This window comes from Osmerus eperlanus, chromosome 11 (assembly GCF_963692335.1).
Source record: "Osmerus eperlanus chromosome 11, fOsmEpe2.1, whole genome shotgun sequence".
Lineage (NCBI taxonomy): Eukaryota > Metazoa > Chordata > Actinopteri > Osmeriformes > Osmeridae > Osmerus > Osmerus eperlanus.
This window is the reverse complement of record NC_085028.1, coordinates 4864430-4886337: the sequence shown is the minus strand read 5'-3', so window position 1 is coordinate 4886337 and position 21908 is coordinate 4864430. Positions and strand designations below refer to the sequence as shown.

The 21908-nt window shown below is 46.9% G+C and overlaps 2 protein-coding genes across 5 annotated transcripts; one reads left to right on the top strand and one right to left on the bottom strand.

Annotated features, from left to right (window-relative positions):
• Positions 1–422: 422 nt before the first annotated feature.
• Positions 423–2144, top strand: LOC134029461 (transcription cofactor HES-6-like). The gene is made up of 4 exons (XM_062473556.1): positions 423–726; positions 838–924; positions 1044–1125; positions 1269–2144. The coding sequence occupies exons 1-4, from the start codon at positions 643–645 to the stop codon at positions 1721–1723; spliced, it is 708 nt and encodes a 235-aa protein (XP_062329540.1). The 5' UTR covers positions 423–642; the 3' UTR covers positions 1724–2144.
• A 2726-nt stretch (positions 2145–4870) lies between these two features.
• per2 (period circadian clock 2) lies at positions 4871–21229 on the bottom strand. 4 transcript variants are annotated; one of them, XM_062472672.1, is made up of 24 exons: positions 21103–21229; positions 17987–18564; positions 15802–15894; positions 15482–15636; positions 14821–14942; positions 14135–14336; positions 13762–13813; positions 13052–13194; positions 12815–12893; positions 12598–12704; positions 12075–12228; positions 11801–11909; positions 11474–11608; positions 11208–11325; positions 10920–11058; positions 10698–10822; positions 10334–10426; positions 9971–10216; positions 8727–9871; positions 8321–8480; positions 7934–8132; positions 7536–7686; positions 7221–7375; positions 4871–7188 (listed from the first exon to the last, which is right to left on the bottom strand). In XM_062472672.1, exons 2-24 carry the CDS (start codon positions 18433–18435, stop codon positions 7185–7187), a joined length of 4335 nt encoding a protein of 1444 aa, XP_062328656.1. In that variant the 5' UTR covers positions 18436–18564; positions 21103–21229; the 3' UTR covers positions 4871–7184. The 4 variants fall into 4 exon arrangements, with proteins under 4 accessions (XP_062328656.1, XP_062328654.1, XP_062328657.1 ...); XM_062472670.1 differs by having other exon boundaries at positions 4871–7375; XM_062472673.1 differs by having other exon boundaries at positions 4871–7375; positions 10920–11055.
• Between the last annotated feature and the right edge of the window lie 679 nt (positions 21230–21908).

Genomic DNA, 21908 nt, shown 5'->3' with positions numbered 1-21908 from the left:
TGACCATTAACCTTTTGTTTCATTCCTTAGCTACTTTATTCGTTGTCAGAATAAAAATGAAATTTCATACTTCGTTTTCAGGTCAGACATTACAATCATGTAATGTCATAACTGAACACTACCTGGTGTAGCATGACAATGTCCTCAGTGTCCCTTACATTAATTCATATAATATTTTGACCACAATCCCATCCCCAACAGTCGGCTACTTAATGCGCATCTCAACGGTTTCAAAATGTTGTACAGCTAACGTATGACGACAAAAAAATCGTCGTCGGTCACTTAACCCACAAGATGATTTATTGTGACCGCTACTGATCCGCACGGCGCAGCCAGGGCTGGTCAAAGACAAAGGAGCGAGCGCTGATTGGCTCCCACGGTGTGCGCGCTGTTGTCCCCTGGCTGGTGCAGCCAAAATCCGGCATTCATATGCAAATGAGGCGCTATAAATACTTACAACAACTACTCAGCGCCAACAGCACGTCTCGCTAGGATTGCACAATAAACGCGTGGTGCTGCGCCTGTAGTTTATAGATTCTCTCTGAACGGGTCCGTTTGCCAGCTGCTCTGCTTACCGGACCGGAGAACTAGCACAGTGGAATACAAAACGGCTATCTCTGCACCGCTCGGGCTCCAAACAACATGGCCCCCTCGGCTCGACCCAACAAGAACGGACTCTGCTTGGATGAGGATGAATACTATGGAGTGAATAAAGGAGACAGAAAGGTAGGGGCGTCTGAACTGGAGTTACGATGTTGTGCGCATTGTAAATCGTTGTCTATATGGCCCTCCTGTTACAAAGTATTTACACAGGAATCCTGTCTTGTTTTGTTACAGACAAGAAAACCTTTGGTGGAGAAGAAGAGGCGTGCTCGCATCAACGAGAGTTTGCAGGAGCTCCGGACTATGCTTACCGAGACTGACGTGAGTTTGGCGCACCTCCTCCGCACCTTCCCCTACGCTGTGCAGAGACTCGGGAGCCTCAACCCAAATGTTTACAGAACATATGAAACGTAATCCGTGTCTACTTCTTGTCCTCACAGCTTCAGTCCAAGATGGAGAACGCAGAGGTTCTGGAGATGACAGTGAAGAGAGTGGAACACATTCTAAAAAATCGTACTCAAGGTAATAGAGCACATAATGATTAATGACTGACTGGCCTTGCATGAAGATTAACATTTGTAAGGCTACCATCTCCACCTGTTCATGTGTTTATTATTCAACGTGTCTTATTCCACCTCTTTGTTTTTTCTTTTTTTGCTTTGTAGAGACGGAATCATTGAACCGAGAAGCCAGTGAGAGATTCGCGGCTGGCTACATCCAATGCATGCACGAGGTCCATATGTTCGTGTCTAACTGTCCCGGGATAGATGCAACGGTCGCAGCAGAGCTCCTCAACCATCTGTTAGAGTGCATGCCCCTTAACGAGGAACACTTTCAGGACATGTTCATGGATTTAATATCGGATACCTCAAGTAACAATGGCAGCACTTGGCCGATTAGGGAGGCGCTATGCGCTGCGCTGGCATCACCCGGAGGCAGGAGTATAGGCGGCCTGTCCTCGGTCCTCTCTCCCGCCCCCTCCTCCATCGAGGACCTGTGCTCGGACTTGGACGACACCGACAGCGAGCACAACCAGAGTGCCAGTGAGCCTTCGCAGAACCAAGAGGCCCAGAACATACCTACTATCACCTACTCCAAATCCATGTGGAGGCCTTGGTAGTATAGCCCGTATTAAGTCAAATCGCTACTTTGGGGATTTATGATAATAGTTTTGAGTCTGCCTGGGTGACCTACCTGGAGAGCGCGTGAACATTGTCAACGGATATTCACTTACTTTGCGCAATGGGGAGCTGGGGAGGTCTGTTGCTCGCTCATCTTTGATTTGTGTAAATATTTTATATGAGTAGAGAAGGATTCACATGGGGAAAAGCTCTTTTTAGACACCGAAAGAGTTCGGCTGCGCCTTAATTAAAGTATTTTTATTTTCTGATAAGTAAAAGGCCTAAAGGCCTATAGTTTATTTGTCCTGTAGAAAAAGAGAACTGAAGAGAACCGTCTACAGAACCACTTGCTGTATTAATGTGTAGAAATGTTGTGTTTTTATTTTGAATTGGATTAATAAAATAATTTAATGAAACGTATTAATTGATTTGCACTTATATTAATCCAAGATTGTTCACTCATAACGCAGTGCACTGTAATCTGCGAGACAAATCAATTGAAAGTATTTCACACAAAATAAAACAAATCACATTGCAAGGATATGAGAGAGGCGCAGCCTTCTTATCATGTTATATGGGCGCCCGTTAGAAATTATACTTTTCAGTTAGACCTATAATTAGCCTACCATATGGTCAATTGGGCATCCGATTTTCAGTGACCACCCGAAGTCATTATGTTTTTAAGTGGAAAGGTGTTACCCTGGACTTTATATAGATTTATATAAAAACAACATTTTAATTTACATCTCATTAATAGCTCTGATATTGGTTGAATTACCATCAAAAATAAACAGTCGTACATGCAGGTTCAGCGAAGAACAACTTAATTCCATCTAATTGACCTAAGGGAGTGCAATTTAAGCACTTTGTGATTGTGCTTGTGTAGTTAGAAACCATTTGGCAACGATAGGCAAGATAATTCATTGCATTTGAATAGAGTTTCATTAATGGTCCGATGTCTTATGGTAACTTCATGGAAAGGTATAGATATAAAATCACTTTAATATAGGCCTATTTGTGATGTTACTCATGCGCATGGGTATTATCATTAGAATATAATTCAATATCTTATAAATGACGGAATACACTTGAAAAGATAAACTCTACAAAGGCACACACTTTGTGTCGTTTTCCCCCCAAGCCCCCAGTGTATAGGCTACATGAAAGGGCTCTGCATGCGGTAGACAGACACCACTTTCTGGCCAAAGTCACACCTCGGATATCCTTGATAGAACTAGGTGTTACTGGTAACACGTCAGGTACAAAGGCTGTATTCAACAGCGGACTGTTAGATCCTGTCCGAGGAAGCCACCACCAGTCACAGGTACACCAGGCTGGCCTTTTGGAGAGAGAGATATTAGGCACTAAGAAACCACTAAACGTGATTAGCTAGAATTACGCTGTGTGACAGGCACAACATTCAGAGCTTTTTGAATAGCCTGTAGGGCTACAAGCTTTAGGGAGCCCAGGTGGTCTTCAAGCTGATAATAGCTCATATTTGATATAGCTAGACTAGGCTAAATGGCTTTGAGTTAATTCGAGAACCTACTGAGATTTTGAAAACATCTTAATTTATTTGCAAATCCACAAATTACATTCAAAGACTGTCGTCACCTTTTTATGACACTGGCTAACAAGGATTAGCATTGCGCGAGCTCCAGGGGTCTTGTAGCTCCTCACACCTGCACCGCACATCGGTCGAGGTGTGAATGTCAATACATGGAAATAGCAGCAGAGAGGATCGTGATCAAAGCTTTCTGTCCGCAGTCAACCATTTGACAGACAGGCGTCAAAGCCGGCACATTGTAGACACCACAACCCGGTTTTAGGTTCAAAGTTAAGGATGAAGACAAAAGCAGGCGACATCGCAGGCTACTGCTACGTAGCTTCCCTTACTTTACCATGAACGTTTGCATTTTTAGGTTAATAGTAGCCTAGTAGGCTATATTAACGAATGGCACACAAATCTATGCACATGTGCCTACAACAGATTCCTCTCAGACACATAGGCTATTGCATCACAGAGGATGATAGCAACATTCGGCAAACATTACGACGTTTGTTTTAGTGTCTGCTCATACACAAAAGAGAGAGGGGACAATTGAGCAGCAAGCTAACGAATCAGCTGTGCATTCGTGACAATGCATTTAAATTCCGGAGTTTAAAGGTTACTGAGTGTTGCCTCTTGGCTTCGGCCATTTCAAACGGTGCATGAGAGCATATGGCGTTGAAACGGATCCCCTGGGATTCCCATCCGCGCTGCGCGTCTCAACTGTCTTTGACTCTGAAAGAATAATCAGTGATCAGAACGTTTCTCTTACATAGGACTACAGGACCTCTCTCCGCTGTGATATAATAATTTAAAGTAGCCTAACAATAGGCTATAGTATTACACATACGTTTAACGTGGCATATGGGCTACGCAATTCATAGGCTAAACTGCTTGCTTTGTGATAGCGCCACTTTTTTACAATACAAAGTAGTTCTTCATTTTTTATGTAATGTATATATTGATATATCAATTGTAAATAGGCCAAGTCAAGTAAGCGCTTTTGTAAAGGCTAATAGTCTAGACCCTTAACCGTAGCCTATTTTGAATGATTGTGTATAGATGACCAGCTGTATTCATTACCCATACTTTGGTATTGGTATAAATAAAATGAAAAAAAGTTAATCTTAAGACATTGTACAGTAGCTCCCATGACTGACATGGGCGAGAACCTGATTACCATTTCAATACAGTCAATTAAAGGTGGTCCCTTTATTGGGGAAGTATTTATTACTGCACTTCACTCCACAAAAGGGTGTCTACAGAACTTTTATCCTCTTTTTATATAAGTAGATTTGTTTTAATCCTCCCCCCCATTTATGATAGTTTCTCCCAGCACCATAGCCAAAATTGTATTAAGGGGGGGTCCCATCTTAAAATGAAGGGGCCACAAAAAAATAATCATATATGTATCAACAATTCCTTAATTTATTGTAAGAAATCAGAAATCTAAGTGGCCGAACATGTACATGAGGGGGCCTAGCCGCCCCAAGGCCCCCTCATGGCTACGCTTCTCGTTTCTACACTCTGCCTAGTGTCATTAAGTTTAAGGAAGTTCCAGACCAGCTGGCAAAGACATAAAATCTGGCAACAAATATAAACAAGTAGATATTTATTTATGCATTTTATAACATCTGAATGTCTCACATAGTTCATCGTTTCACCTACAGAAACTGGATAGGACTGTCTATAGGCTCCCATAATGGCAATGACACAGATATACATGACCATACACAACCATGACCACACAACCATTTGCATGCGCTGATAACAGGGGTATGCGTTTACAGAGAACACTTTCGACAATCCATCTGTTTAATAACTTGTAAGCACATTCAGAATGCCTGATCAATCAATGATAACAAACTTGTAGGTTTATCAATACATACATGTGAAATCCTTCACATGCCATGAGAGCATCAGCTATTCTACCTGTCAATATGAACGCAGTTAAGTCAAAGGTTTTTTTTGCACAAAAAATACGACAAAAGATGAAATCTCTCATCTCTGTCAATTGCAGTTTAGCCCCAGTCTTATTATACAGTACATCCATGCTCGGTGAAATCACTTTTTACAGTAACTTGACTTGGTATTCTCATAGGTCTCCAATGACACTTGAGCTGTTCAATAGACAATTAGACACACAAGAAAATATGACGAATAGAAAAATAATGAATGAAAATAAGTACATTGTTCATATGATCTTCAGACATAAAATATTGTAAAGACGAAATGTAAGAAGCCAGTGACATGCACTTGGTCCAGATGGCATCCTGCTGTCCCCTGATCTGACCCAGTTAATATCCAGCACCACCTGATCTGACCCTGTTAATATCCAGCACCACCTGATCTGACCCAGTTAATATCAGTTAATATTAAGGTGAGGGAATCGGGCTAGTAATCCGAAGCTTGCCAGTTCGATTCCCGGTCATGCCAACTGACGTTGTGTCCTTGGGCAAGGCACTTCACCCTACTTGCCTCGGGGGAATGTCCCTGTACTTACTGTAAGTCGCTCTGGATAAGAGCGTCTGCTAAATGACTAAATGTAAATGTAATGTAAATATCCAGCACCACTTGAAAGCTTCCCAGTTAATATCTAGCACCGATTACTATAGTTCCCACTACTGTTTTGGATATTATGGTTCCTCATTTCCTAAAAACAGATAGTGTATTTCCTACATACTGTATGTATGTAATTCTGGTGTTCGATCATTACAATCGGTGCTGGTGTCTTTGAGTAGTGATGTAAAATACCACATAACTGTAACCTTCACATCTTTGGACCCAAAAAAACTGAATGCCACTTTTACAACAAAACGACAACAACAGTGACAAAAGCTCAGGCAGTGATGCTTTGCTTATTTTTCTCATTTAAAGACTGGTATCTTGTGCAATCAGCCTTATAGAACAATATAAAGACAATATTTGAAAAGTTAATACAATCTGTAAATGCTACAAGAGAATTGAGGTTACAGGGGTTAAAGAAAAAGACTTCAACTGAAGTATTTAGAAAATTGTCCAAATGAGAAGTACTGGCCTTCCAATACTAGGACTTTCAAACGAACAGGCAAGCTCAACACTACACACATTTTATAAAACCAAGTTCACATTTCCTTTAAGTTGAGAACTTCTGCAACACCTGTCTAACAGGACATTCCCACAGACCAAGACAAGAACTGGTGTACATTTGAACATTTTACAAGGTTCAGCTGCAGCTCTAGAGCAAAGTCAAGTTGGGGAAATGCATGAATTTGGCTTTGGTGTATCAAAAATATTTGTAATATATAATATGTAAAGCAAAATAAATACAGGAGTAGAGAAGTACCAGTGGATAACTGCTTGTCACAGCTATCTGAGGGACCAGGGTAAGACGAGAGCCTGAACTGTCAACAGCTTCTTGTCTTTGGTTGACCTGTGTGGTCCACATACCGATGACTTGGGATGACTGCACATAGATACTACTACCCTCTGATGGGCCCTGTGAGTACTGCAAATCAGTTGTTCTCTCTCTCTCTCTCTCTCTCTCTCTCTCTCTCTCTCTCTCTCTCTCTCTCTCTCTCTCTCTCTCTCTCTCTCTCTCTCTCTCTCTCTCTCTCTCTCTCTCTCTCTCTCTCTCTCTCTCTCTCTCTCTCTCTCTCTCTCTCTCTCTCTCTCTCTCTCTCTCTCTCTCGCACGCACACACCAAACAGCATCTTGGCCATCATAATACTTATGCTAATTTTGGGTCAAAGTTGTCTTTTGTGCACAACCCTGGAACTGTTGTGGGAGTGTTCACATCTGCACATCTTCAGTGTGTGTGTATGTTTATGTGTGTTTAGGTAAAGTGTTGGGGTCCGCTGGTCCACCAGCAGACAAGCGCCCTCTACTGGTGAGAGGGTGCTAGGTGACAGAGTCGCTAGGTGACAGAGTCGCTAGGTGACAGAGTCGCTAGGTGACAGAGTCGCTAGGTGACAGAGTCTGGGTCTGGGCGAGAGGCTGCTGTCGTGGTCTGGGGGAGGTGGTCTTTCTGCGGAGGCGCTCCTCCCAAACCCTGGGTCTCCATGTCCGGAAGGTTCTCCTCCATGGGGGGGGCAGAGGAGTCGTCCTCACAGTACACACAATCCTGAACACAGAAACACAATGATGAATACAAGCTATGTGCGATGCATGAAATCTGACAGCCAGAAAAGAGAAAAGTGTGTTGCAGCTCTTCAGGCAATTCACGAACAACTCTCACCGTAATGTGAGAGATGACGGTGTGCATGACGGTGTGTGTGACCCACCTTGACGTCGATGGCCTTGGGCAGGCCCCCCCTCCTCATCCAGGTGTGCTCCTCCACCAGCTCTCTCCGCTGGGGCGAGGAGAAACGAGGCTGGCTCTTCTGCATTTGATGCAGGCGCTCCTTGTCATCTCTCAGAACCTTCTGGATGTCCCTGAACACCGACCACATGGACACATCTGGGTTAGCTTAGCATAACGTTAGTGCTTGCTAAGTCATTTGCTTATGGTGTAGTCATCATCTGTATTATTAGTAATGACTCAGGACCAGCCAGATCATTAACTGTTTGCCAAACGTTCACTATTTGTTGACTCAAATCCCTTTTAGACATTGTCAGATGAAAAATAGCTCCAAATAGGGGCAACAAAACCGTACAATTGGCCATCCTGTCTGTCACTCACCGCGAGGGCATCTGATAGGTCATCATGACATTCTCGTCGGTGTTGGACATGAGGCGCCACATGGGTTCCTGGAGGGCGTAATTGAAGTTGTCCTCCTCGTCCAGGGTCATCTTGGAGCCCGTCTCTGTCAGGGCCCTCATCTTGGGGTCGTTCTCCAGAGAGTCAACGCTGCCAAAGTATTTACTGGTGTTGCTGCTCCCTGCAGGGGGAAAGAAGGGCAGAGGTCAGGTCAACACTGGACATTAGCTAATGCTAACACAAGGTGGTTTGTACCCACAACATGAATAACTCTTAAACCTAATGTTGAAACCGACAAGTCCGAAACCTATTGTGATCTCAATGGCCAGGCTTAAACCTGGTGCTGCCGACACCAAACATTAAACTGACCCGTTCTGCTTCCTGACGCGCCGCTGGCGGACGTCCCACAGCGGTTGGACCCGGAGCCCACGGAGCCGGAGGAGCCGGAGTCCTCCTGCTCCTGCAGCAGGAGGTCCAGCAGGTCTGAGGAGGACGAGGGGGCCTCGCTGTGGGCATCATCTCCCGCCAGCTGAGGACCAACAGGAGGAGGGCAACGTTAGCGTCTGAGACTAAGTCAGGCAGTCCAAACCATCGAGCCACAGATGCACGCCTCAAATCCCTGTACAGAACCGTTTGTGGTCTGTGTCTTAGTTCTCATGGAAACACCCACTTATCACGCGCGCTGTATATTCAGTGTGTGCACGTGTGCTCTAATAACGTCTCAATGAAGAAAAGTTGACACACGGGTCTTTTCCAAAGGAACACCTCCTCTCACCTGCTCCAGGTCCTCTGAGGCCGTGACAGTAGCCCCGCTGTTCTCCCCCGTGGGCCCCACGGGCGCCGCTGTGGTCGTGCTGTTCAATGCCGCTCCACAAGGGGGCGCCAAGCTGTCCTGCCTCTCCACAGACCTCTGGGTCTCCTCCATGCTGAGCAGGTTGAGCTGCAGGGGGGAGCTGCAGCGGGACTCGAACAGCGGGGGCGAGGCGGCTGGCTCGTGGCCCCCGGAGGCAGGGGTGGAGGAGCGTGAGGCAACCCCCTCTGTGGGCTCCATGGTGGGGACTTTGGAGGGCTCAGGGGCCAGGCTGTATGGGAAGGCCTGGGGGGGATAGCTGGCCTGGGGGACGAACTGGGTCTGTACAGGGAAGGGCTGCTGGGTAGTGTAGGCGGGTTGGGTTTGAAAGGGCTGCTGGGTAGTGAATGTGGGTTGGGTCTGGAAAGGCTGCTGATTGGAGTAGGCTGCTTGAGTGGCTTGGAAGGGCTGATGGGTAGAGTAGGCCGTTTGAGGGGTCGGGAAGGGCTGCTGGGTAGTGTAGGCAGGTTGAGTGTGGAAAGGCTGCTGACTGGGGTAGGCTGTTTGAGTGGCTTGGAAGGGCTGATGGGTAGTGTAGGCCTCTTGAGGGGTTGGGAAGGGCTGCTGGGTAGTGTAGGTGGGTGGGGTTGGGAAGGGCTGATGGGAAGTGTAGGCCGGCTCGTTTGGGGCAGCCCCCATTTGCCCTAGTTGTCCAATCTGGGGGAACAGGTAGTTGGGCAAAACCAATGCTACCACAGGGGTGACTATGGGGGCAGGATATGGAGTGGCGTTGAGTTTGGGTTGAGCTTGGCTGGTTTGGGTGGAGAGAGAGGGGTCGGGGTGAGAGGGTTGGTTAGGGGGTGCCGGGCCAGACGGGTACACCGAGAGAGGGTATCCTGGCAGTATGGTGGGATAGGGCACGCTGAAAGCGGACAGGGAGGCTTCCGAAGGGGACCAGGACGTTTGGTTGAGGCCCTGAAGAGGAGGGCGGGGCTTGCGGTGGGAGACAGCGCTGTCTGACGAATCCGGGCGCCTCATGCGCGGCTTCTTTGACTTCCTGTTGCGGCCGCCCTTCTTGGTGGCGTTCTCGGGTCTGGCAGCCTCTCCCGGTTTGGTGGAACCCCTGACACCTGGATAGAGACAACGCACACGTCAGTCCCCGTCTTAACCATCACTAGTGTGTGTGTGTGCGTGTGTGTGTGCGTGTGTGCCCGGCGTCAAGCTCGTACGGTCGGCGTTGGCGTTTCCTCTCTGCTTGCGCAGGTGGGTGGAGCAGTCCTTCTGGGAGGTTCTGGCAGGGCGGAGCTCGCGGCAGCGGCTGAGGAAGGCTTGCTCCTCCTTCTGGGTGTGAGCAGCCAGCACCTGCTTGGTCAGGCCCAGCCTCTTATAGGCCTCCTTCTCCTGAGGCGGCGGGCACGCCACGCTGACGGGCAGTGGCGGGGGGGCGGGGCTTTCGGTCACATCCTCAATGATCTCTGGGAGTGGGGGTGGGGTGGAGAGTCAGAAAAAAGGTCATCTTTGTGTTCTCATAATAATGTGTGTGTTTGGGCGCGTGTGTGGTTGTGTCTCAGTGCGTGTGTGTGTGTTCTCACCAGACTCTGGCTGGGGCTTCTTGTCCCCGACGTGGACGATGGTGCTGCTGTAGCTGCACTGGCTCTCTGCCTTGGCCTCCGGGATGAGAGACTCTGGAGGGAAGAGCAGCGTGCGTCACCAACCAGCAGCCGGCTCCACACACACACAAACGTGACGGCGCTCTCGGGAGATAGGCTAACAACTCATCGTGGGCGCTTCGATAGACTACGATTCATTGAGGACACGCGCGGTGTTTCGACCGGACAAAGCCTCCTTGTGTTGCAGTGAGAGTGGGATGATGATGATGTGAAAAGCCCCCCACGCCGCACGCCTCCCCTCCTCCGCGAGCTCTGTAGACGGCAGCAGAGCGTTCCGAGGTCTCACCTTGCGGCCCCTGCATGCCGTCGTCCGAGCCCTTCCGGTCTTCGTCCGAGTTGGACGACGTGGTGTTGGACGAACACTGGTACTTCCTCTTCACCGTGATGGGGATGTTGCAGCTGTCCAGGTACCTGACAGAGAGAGAGGGCGAGAGCTCCGTCACGCGCCCGCACGCCACGCCGGGACACACACGCACGGCTCCAGCACACCCCGGGTAGGCCCACGCACCTGATGACGCTGTCCAGGCAGCTGATCTGCTGGTAGGAGTGGACGCTCTGGTCTTTGCAGATGAGCTCCTCCACCGTGGCGGTGGTGCCGTCCCGCGCCGCGTCCTTCGGACGCGCCAGAGGACCCCGCTGGACGCCTGCTGGAAGAGGGGCGGGTCGACGTCAGCACACACACACACGCACAGAACCGCACACAATCGATGATGCACACTAGACGAAATATATGCAGGGTCATTCATACATGCACACAAAACCAGGCCATTTCATCACGTGTTACCGAACGACTTACTTTCAGCGTTCTTCCTCTGTTCATGTTTGGAGGGGGATGAGGAGGGAGAGGACAGGTATAGGGCTTGGTCCTGGGTCTTCTGCATGTGGATCCCTTTACAGATCTCCTGGAAGGTTCTCTACAAGGGGGAGGGGGGGGACAGTCACATAAAGTCTCCGATGGCATCGTTAAGATGTCTGTCTGCTGTTTTCGAAATGAAACAACTGCAAACGTGACCATGAGAGTGCAAGACGGGGAGTGTGACCCCTGGTGGTGTATCCTCTCACCGGCTTGGCCTTGCCCGGCTCCTCCACTGCGTTCCCGGTGGCGGTCCCGTTACTTTCGCTGGACAGGCTCAGCTGCTCGTGGGAACCGTTGCTGCCATGGCTACCATAACCGCTGGAGCCAATGTTATGAACCGGCTAGAAAGACACGGTTGTTGTTATAGATTTTGTTTTTATAGGAACAGCACCATGTGTGTGTCTGTATATGCTACGTGAGAGATAGTAGGCGTGTCTTAATTTGAATTGAAGTAGGAGTGTATAGGTAGGTCTGTGTGCATGTGGTGATTGTGTATGTGTGTGTGTGTGTGTGTGTGCATGCTTGCCATGTACCTGCAGCAGCAGTCTGTGAATCTGCTCAGTCATTTCCTGAATGTCTGAGTCCATGATCTTCCCCTCAGTGAAGGCTGGAGCTGCAAACACGTCCTCGTTCACAGGACCCCTGCAACACACACCTTCATGTTAGACGGACAGTCCTCAACACATCCCAAACACACTATATCACGCCATACAGAGTTACACAGACACGCAACCGTTTGATTTCTCTTAATGTACGTCCGCTTCCTTGTGTGTGTGTGTGTGTGTGCGCGTATGCAGGACCACTCACATGCGGACTTTGTGGCGTCCGATGACGAAGGACACCTTGCGGCTCCAGGGGTTGACGAAGCTGGACCAGCTGGTGTCCAGGGTGATGTACTCGCCGTTCCGCGTGCAGAAGCGGATGGACGAGCAGTCGAAGGGCTGCCCCACGTACTTCAGGACTGTTCCAAGAGGAGGAGAGGGAGAGGAGCAGAAAGGGAGAGAGACCAAGAGAAGAGTAAGATCTCCACTTCCCGCATATTTCTTTTTGGCTCCATCCTTTGGAGAGGGGGTTCATTCCTTTCAACACGGCGATTTCAGTCCACAAATACAAATTCAAATCACTCCCAGGAATGGTTACTTTCTGAGTGAATGTTCCATTTCTCGCCGGTGTTTGAATGGAATGACCCCCCCCCCCCCCGTCCCCCATCCTCCAGAATGTTCCCTGTTTACACGGGAACCTCTCCTCTAGACTTACTGTCAGCGCACGTCTTTGTGAAAGTGTTATACCAATCAACCAATCAGATCTGTCAATCAAAGAGGGGTCTCACTCTTGCGGTGGATAGCCAGCATCAGGGGCCGGTCGTTGGGGTGGAGGTTGAGCAGCACGGGGGTTCCTATCAGGTCCTGGGGGAGGTAGCCCAACAAGGGAACAGCCCTGCACACAACATGTTCCCAGGTCACGCACCACAACTTTCCCGTCTATGCTCAGGTATGTACTTTGAATTTTCGGCACCGCCTTAATCCACTGTATATCGTGGCACTCACCTCTCGTCGACATCCTGGAACACACAGTTGGGCGTGTGTGTCGTGGTGAAGATGCGCTTGTCAGAGGGGATTCTGGGGGCTGTAGAGAAGGGACAGCATCGGGGTCAACCAGGTGTAAGGGGGCTTTGGAGTGTGTGTTTAGGTGAGATGTCCTACGGTCAATGGGAAGTGCAACATACAGGATGTTAATGCATATGTATGTGTGCGTGTTTGACTGGAGAGAGAGGACTGGCTTACCCTCATACCCGGAGTGCACCCTCTCAGCCAGCAGGAGGCAGCAGAACTGCTCCTCGGCCAGGCTGCAGTCCTGCACCTTCATCAGATACGGAGTCATCCTGAACGGGTAGTACTGCAGGTCGCCCTCGCGCTCCTTGCCGCCGCTGCGACACACGGGAAGGAGGAGGTCAGTGTGTGGAGGTAATCACCTCTATGGCACACAGAGTCAGAGCTACAGTATCAGAGGGAGGAAATGACCACCCCTTACTACAGCAATGGAGAGACAGAGCTATCAGCGTGTGGAAGTTGTTGGGATGTGATGAGGCCCTTTTATTCACCATCTGCATATCTCAAACAGCATTACCCATAATGCCCAAATTATAGTGCTACAACAAATGTACCTGACACAAAAAGAACTATGTCAGTCTAAGGAGTTGACATACCAAATAATATCCCAGGGCTGATGTACTTACAGTGTGAAATTGCATCTCTTTTCTATTTATTGGACTTGTTTACAATATATTCTCTGAAGATATATTATCTGAAGACAAACTCTATCCCTGCAGTACCTGGGCTGGTGTAAGGACAGGTGTGGCAGTACAGACCTAAAGCTACTGACCATCCCCTCTTCCCTCCTTCTGCCTATCTCTCTCCTCTGCTCTCTAACATAGCAGAGACAGACGTGTTGAAGCAGGAAAAGGGAAGACTCGTCACCGAGCCCTGTCACTCACCTGATACGACAGAAGAAGGATTTCTCCTGCATGCACTCTGTGGGAGATGATTCTGGAGGGAGAAAGGAAGGAAGCGAGGAGGGAGGGAGGGAGGGAGGGAGGGAGAAGGAAAACGAAACAGTATAAATAAACAACCAACCGACTTGATAGATGCTTTTGCATCTATGTAACAGCTCCATCTGGTTTTCATCAATATTCAGGAAATGATTATCGGTTTCCATGACAGTGTGTGCAACTGTGAAAGATGCTAAGCCATAAAATGAGGATCTCACATCATCTGTGCTACGGTGATTCTTCTGCATACTACGTGTGTCTGTATGTGTGTGTGTGTGTTTGGGGGGGGTAGTGTGTCTGGAGGAAGAGAGGTGCTCACCTGCTCCGGTGCACATGCTCCAGGACGGCAGGCGGTAGGGCGTGGTGAAGCTGTAGAACACACTGACGTCCTGCGGGCTGAGGAACTCCACAAACTTGGCGTTGGTAAACACCTCTCGTTTACAGTTCAAGATCGACGCCACCTGGTCTGAGATGTACACGATCTTGCCCGTGATGAGCGACACGGCGACAGCGAAAATATCCTATAGAGATGGAAAGACAGAAAGGTTTGTGTGGGAGAGAACAATAAGTCATTTCCTGAACAGGCTGGTTACGGCCTTGTTGTTATTCAGCCAGCGGTGGCTTTGAAAGATCTGTGTGCGTTTCTATCTCAAGTGACTCGACACATGCAGTCCTGCTGCTCTCTCCAGACTGTCAACAGCAGACTGAATGTTGCTGGAGGATAAGAGGGTTTTTCAAAAGCTCCGTTGGGCCAGAGATAGAACAGAAACCCTTGTGGCTATGCCGTATATGGCTCTAATCATGTGGGAAAATCATCTTAGTGTGTGTTTGCACAATACTCTTTCTGAATAGCTTAAGATCATTTCAACTGAATATACCAATGTGTTGAATATGTATTATTTTACTGCATTTAAATACATTAGTGTTAGGTTGTAATGTGTAATTGGTTTAAGGCTGTAGTTTCTAATGGGTGGAGGGTTGTAAATGGTGGAAGGTTGTCCTTACAGTGTTTTTGAGGGTGTACTCTGAGGTGATGCTGTGGATTTCCTCGATGGTGTAAGAGGACACATCAAGACCTGGAGGCTGACTGTCGTTGATCATCAGCATCTGGTAGTACTCCTCATTGGCTGCCGGGACACAAAATACACGCTTTAAACACACACATCACAACACACATACACAACATCAACTCAAACATATCACCCAATGAGCCCAAATAGACACACACACACACACACACACACACACACTGTAGCAGACCCTTTTCAAAAGCTGATACCAAGGTAATACATATATATATATACAGTGATAACATACATATATTAGCAAAAGGACGTTCTCCCAACGTGACTGGTTAGACATCACGAGGGAACACGGATCACATGTTCTCAATAAACACAAGCCCGGGTTCCGAGCACAGCTCCAGCAGGCCCACGCAATCCCCGCTCCTGGTTAGCATCCACACCCTGCCCTGTCAACACACACGTGTGTCTGCATGCGGAGAGGCAGGTGACAGAGGGCATGCACATTCGCGGCGTGCGTCTTCACACTATGGGCTGCGTGGGACGCTGCCTTCACATGCCTGCCCGTCCCCACGTGTTTGGGCGCACATGTGTGAGTGCGAGGGCATGTGTGCGTGCGAGGGCACGTGTGCGAGCTTGCCTACCTTTGACCTGCTTGACACAGCGGAGGGCGTATTTCAGGGTGTTGAGCGTGCTGGCCTTGCTCTTGCTCTGTTTCTCGGAGGGCAGGTGCATCTTCAGCTCCTTGACGGTCTTAAACAGCTCTTTCTGCGTCTTGGCCTTGGCAGACTGTTCGCTACTGCGAGGGCAACATATGGCACAGGTGGGTCAGAGTGGCAGGCAGCACAAAGTCGCAGAGAGCTGATTCACATGAATAGAGGGGGAGAGGGGATGGAATTCCTCATCGATATCAACAGTATATTCGTTGTGGGGTGTAGTTTCGGGGCTGTTGGAGGGTACTAACCTGCAGCCGCTGGTCGAAGGGTTGTCCTGCTCTGAGCTCACCAGACTGAAGGCATTGGAACTACAGGGGGGTGATGGGCTATGGGAGTTAGAGCTGCAACACCAAAACAGACAGGCAACATGATCAGAAGACAAGTGGATTTTTCTCCCTGTACCCAACTCCTCATTTCCCCAAACGGTGGTTAAGAATCACAGCAGGAGGTCATGTCACTCACACAGCACTGGGGATGCTTGCTTTGTGTTTCTCAAGCCTACTGAACCCTACGTCTGACATAACCTACAGAGATCTGAAAGCGGAAATGATTCACCTCTAAACACATATGAATATTGGATAAGGTTTATGTAATCTTCCGCTCTGATTACAGTTAAGGAGAGAAGAAAAAGGAAAGCAGGGGAATGAGGCGGGGAAAGAAGCAGGCATAGAGACAGGTTGGGATTCAGGTCCGACATCCACCGATATTAAATAATGATAGTTATACTAAAACAAATCTATGTTTAAATCTTCTGTGGAAAAGACCAACATGTTTTGCGGCCCTACAACTATTCAACAATAAGGATAGGAAAATCCAGTCTTTCTCATTAGAGTGTGATCCTAGATTGCTGCTCTAGCTACATAAACTAAGGATTAGCCTCCAGATAAAGGTTACTACTTCTGTCAACTAGGTCAACCTAGACATACTCTTTAATTAACCTGATGGGGAAGACTGGAGACAGGTTTAATATAGATCTTAAACGCTGAAATAGATACCTAAAGATCCACTAAGATAATCGAATTCCACCTTTAGCCCCACTTCTCGACGACGCACATGGTAGTTTAGTTTGACAAGAGCTGAGAAAAGCAAGGTTTAGAGATGGGGCATAACAACCAATATGGATGAACAAGGTGCAATGGGGGACATTGTTAAAGATTGGTGGATGATTTTCTCTCCTGGTCCAGTAGTGTAGTAGGAGTTTGACCTCTTAATGTGACTGTACTACTAACAGGCTGACAGGCGCTAACTTCCTTTTCCAGGATGGGTGTCTTCTTCCTATTGAATCGAAGCTCCCTGAACAATGAAGTCACTTCCTGAAGTGGTTCTACCAGGCAGAATATTCAACCCTTGTGTGGGCCATTTTCAAAGATGTTCATAAGCTAGTATTCTCCGAAGCGACACAATATCCATTGTTCTATATTTTCCCTTTGGCTATGTTCATTAACAATATCTGAAGGAGATGCAATAGAGGGTTGCGAAACATCTGTGGGACATAATGATAAAAGCGAGCTTAAAGTTGAGGTACACTTTTTCACCACATTACATGGCGTAGAATGTTATTTTCCCGCAGTAGGGTATCTAATCCTACTGTGGTTTCACAACCAACTGCATTCATTGAATCATTGCCAAAGTGTTTTGAATTCTAAATGACTCACACAATGGAAGGAAAACAACATAAACGTATTCACTTAGAAAAGGCTAGTGAATTATGAACTCTACGTCATGACTGTATTCATAGGCATTACACCGTCAAATGGTCTACATGTTAAAACCCAGCTGTCTGCTTTCAGGCCAGTACTTCAGTGCTCTCCTCTGCTAGCACCACATGCTCTTCTTGTGGAAGTGTCAACGTCATTGTTGTTGTCATAGAGACTGTAGGATAATTCATTGAGTTGGAAGGAAGCTTGTCTACCTATAATTTGCTGTCTTTGCCGCTGACTTTAAAACCTAAACTAACAACATCCTACCTGTGGGAGACTTCAACATGCATGTGTATGACCTAATGAATCCAGTTAGACTTTCACAGCACTCACTGATTCCACAGATTTGACAGAGGAGGTCTCCAACCTACCCATCTTCACTCACATAGTAAGGACAGAAGTGCCATGAACTGGAAATAGGATTAGTTAAAGCGGTTTAGAAATAGTTTAGGAATCTGAAAATTATTAATTATTATGAAAATCCATTATGGAACTGGGATTAGTGAAAACCCATTTAATACCAAACCTTTACCAAACAGCCAGGGTTTTACTCCTCTTATTCCCTCCAGGAGGAAGTCATATAAACAACCGTATTGGTCTAATGACTCACAATCGATGATTCACTCCTGAAGGACCCAGCCAATCACCTCTAACAAGGCATACTTCCATGCGCCACAGGGTCTCTCCACTGGTTGTGGTTAGATGACCATGACGTAACCACAACAGGCCTCACCTCTTGTTGCTACCCGACGACTCCAGTAGGGCAGAGTCCTTGCTGTTGCCGTTGGAGCTGCCAACCGACTCGTTGCCATGGGACTCGTTGCCATGGGACTCGTTGCCATGGGACTCGTTGCCATGGGACTCTGTCCCACTTCCGCTCCCGCCCATTTCCACGTCCTCGTGCAGCGGGGAATGTTGACGCTCCCTGTCGCCATGGGTTGGGCCGGGCGGGGCAGAGTGGTCGTGACTGCTGTCACTCCCTTCAGAGGCCAATTCTAACTCAGTCTCCATCTCCACCCCGTCCCGCCCCCGTCCCTCCCCAAAACCGCCCCTGCAGTGTAGCTGTGCCATGGAGCCACAGGCGGAGGCGTTCTCCCTCTGGAAGCCACTCCTCTCTCGGTTCCTCTCCCGCCCCTCTAGGGCCGCGTACAGGTATCGTTTGGAGTCGCCGTCTTCAGACATTGGAGATCAGGTCAGTGTTCAAAGGGGCCTAGTGCAGGAAGTTACCTTATCTTCCACATGGCGTTACTGTGAAAAGGATCAAACCAAGTTGGAAGTGGAGTCAAAGCTGTCCAGACCAAGGGGCGTGTCCTGCTGGGAGAGACAGAAACACACTGAGTTGAGAAGCAGAGAGGTAAAGCAATGACACAGTGGGGTAGAATGGGGTCAATTGATATACTCCTGATCCTATTATTAGAACTACTGTAGGCTAATCTACAGGGACAACAGGGACTACCTCAGGGGTTGGCCGCTATAATCTCATTGAAGATAAAAGCTAACTATAGCCTTTGAATGATCAATATCTTTTTTACTTTGAGAACTGATCTTAAAATAACAGGCAAACCACACGGCAGAGGCACATTCTCGCGCACATGAGGTCAAGCCAATGTTCTTTTCAGTGTGACCTCGTTCAAATCGTTTGAAAAGATAGACGCTTCAAAACTAAAGGTGATTTGATACCAGTGGTAAAAACACACCCATCCTCAGAGACACACATTTAGTTTTGTCTGTGGGTGGGAATTATGACATGATTGCAAGCGGAGTTGATCATGTGGGTCCCAAAAAAACTAGGGTTTGAAATTAAAGAGAATTTAATCTTCTTAACTCCCTTCCTAAAACATTAGAATCCTGGGTTGCCACACTGACCAAATGTATACACAGCTGTCCTGTTGGATCTACACTCTTCATCTCCTCCACTAGCTGTCTGCTCAAGTCCTGTCAGGACAGCAGCAAGGACGCCCTGTCTTATATACAATCAAACGTCAAAAGAGAATGTTGGCAAGGCTTATGTAAAAGCTAAACAAGAGTTTCTTTCCTACTCCACATGATTAAGCAGTCTAGCATCATGCCCTTTTTGTGTAGCAGAACTGTTTCTACTTTTACATAATGACTCATGGAATCGTTAGTTTTGAGAAAACGTTTATTGTTTACCAATTTAGGTCCGTCAACACATGATCATATGCAGTGATGACCATCAGACACACATGGGCTGGATGAAGAGGGAGTGGCCACATGCTCAAGACCAACTGGCATTGGCTGTTATAACTGACGAATCAGGGGCCCACAGGAGGGAGTTATAAAAGCAGCTTGATACCTGCCATTGTACTGTCACATAAGGACATCTGCTCACTGAAATACATAGACAGTCTTGCACAGAATGTGGAGTAAGCTACATATGTTTCAAGTGGCCAGAACTATGACAGCCCCACAAACTGAATCATGGTTCAAAGTTAGATCTTAAACATTACGCAAGAAAAAGTCTAGGAAGACTCGGAAAATCTGTAATGATCCTGATAACATGTTAAATTGATCCACGTAATGAAAGCAGTTTGGTTTCATCAACGCAGGCTACACACACCTCATTATACACCTACACTACCCCTTAGTGACAAGGTTGTATATGGTTAAATAATACCAAACAATTACTTAACAGGAACATGAGTCTCAGAATATAATCACAGTCTTTCAGAGTGGAGTGGATAAGGCAACTCCGGCAAAGGGGCGGATCCAGCCAACCAATGCACTACTAGCACAGATCTGAGGCATTATACAATACGGAAGCTCAGTCACATGTTAACAGGGCTTGGTTAAAGACCAGTGTTTCAGAAAACCACATGGAGGTCTTAGAAAGAGGCCAATAGAAACACATTGACGAAGAAAAAAGTCGGACTGGAGGACACATTCACTAGATGAATGTGTCCTCCATAACTTATTGTCCGTGGTAAGAGCAAAGGTACCATAGCATATATCTTTGTGAAACTAACGTTTATTGTAACCGAATAAAATAAGTGTTTGCGGTGTGTAGCATGACCTGGCATGACATTTAGTCATGTGGTCTAATATTCTTGTTTAATCTTATACTTAGAAATTACACTGTAACATGGAGAACGACCTCCCATCCTTTAACATTAACATCGAGTTATTGGATATAAAATAGCCTAGCTAAATCATCTATTTAGCAATTTTCGGTAGGCTACGACTGCAGTATTTTACGTCCTATATGTGCCCTAGATGATCCATTCAGTCCTTTTTACCAGTTTGAATCTCTATCGCGGATGGGAATACGTTTTGGGCTTGTCTACTGTTAAAATGTTATAGTGACGTCTACTCTGCTTGATACAATGTCCCACAGTGAGTGAAAAGTGTAAAACGTAACGTTTCACACAGCAGTGATTGGACCAATAGGCTACTATACTTTGCTACCAAGTAGCCTTTAATAATATGCATAACTGACGTGTTTTAAATGTGTTCATCACATCTGTCAGAATCCTTTGAAAAATTAATGTAAGTAAGTAAGTTTTACATCTTCCCCCATCTAACTCCCGACCTGCTATTCAAGACACTCACGTTGACCTACAATAGGCTACACTACTGTACACTGACACACTTACGTAAAAGTCACTCTTTCTTTCAATGCACATATATAAGGGACAAAAAAAGGAGCAGACAATACTTTGAGCAGACTCAAAGTATTGAACCCTGTATAAATATATATATTCATATATTTCATGAAGAATTATGTATTTTAAACAAACGAAAGGTTAGAGCATGCGCATAGTCTACTTGAAACATTATGTAACATTTTGTAGACTAGCCTATATTCGTAAAATAAACATTAGAAAAGCCTACCTGTGCGTTTGAATCAAATGTAGAGGTACTTTCTGACAAAGCTCTTCCAATACTGTACACAACCGATAAATTATAGAATGTAAAGTCCCGGAACAGCAGACGTAAAGACACTGGTCTAAGATTCTTCACCGGCTTTCTTCAAAGCTGGCCGACTGGCAAACCCAGGCTCTGAAAGCGTGACCTCAATTCAGACTCCTCCTCTGCCTGTACTTCATTGGCTACCTACTTGAGGTTTCCATGGAAAACATGACGAAAGAACATCATCTGAAGCTCATTGGTCTAAATCACCGCCAGTCTCTTTATATAAAACGGCCATCCTCCCCACGTGGATTCCCATGTTGGATCGTGTACAGCAGGCATTGTGGAAATTGGACCGCATCCAAAACAACGCGTTTACATAAGTGGGGAGGGGTGAGACATTATTCTTTCAGAAATTGAAAAGTATGGATCGGACGGAATCTTACGTAGTTACCTAGTTGTTACATAAACCAGAAGTCCATAAACCAATGCTGTTGTTGAGATTTATGTCTAAAATCAGTTTAGCTATTACAATTTAATGACTGGACTGCACTATTAACAAAGCAATTAATATTTATGTCGGTAAATTAACACATCATTGAGGGGTTGGGGGCCAACGTAGGCCTACATCAAACAGCCCCATACAACAGAACCCTAAATTATTCATATTATTGACGTGTCTCTGGTTGTGAAGATGTTTTGAATGAAGATGAAGACAGGGCGTTGTCATGCCAAAAAGCGTGCCCTAAAGTGTCCGGCCTGTTTTCGTAACTGCGTTCGAATGTCAG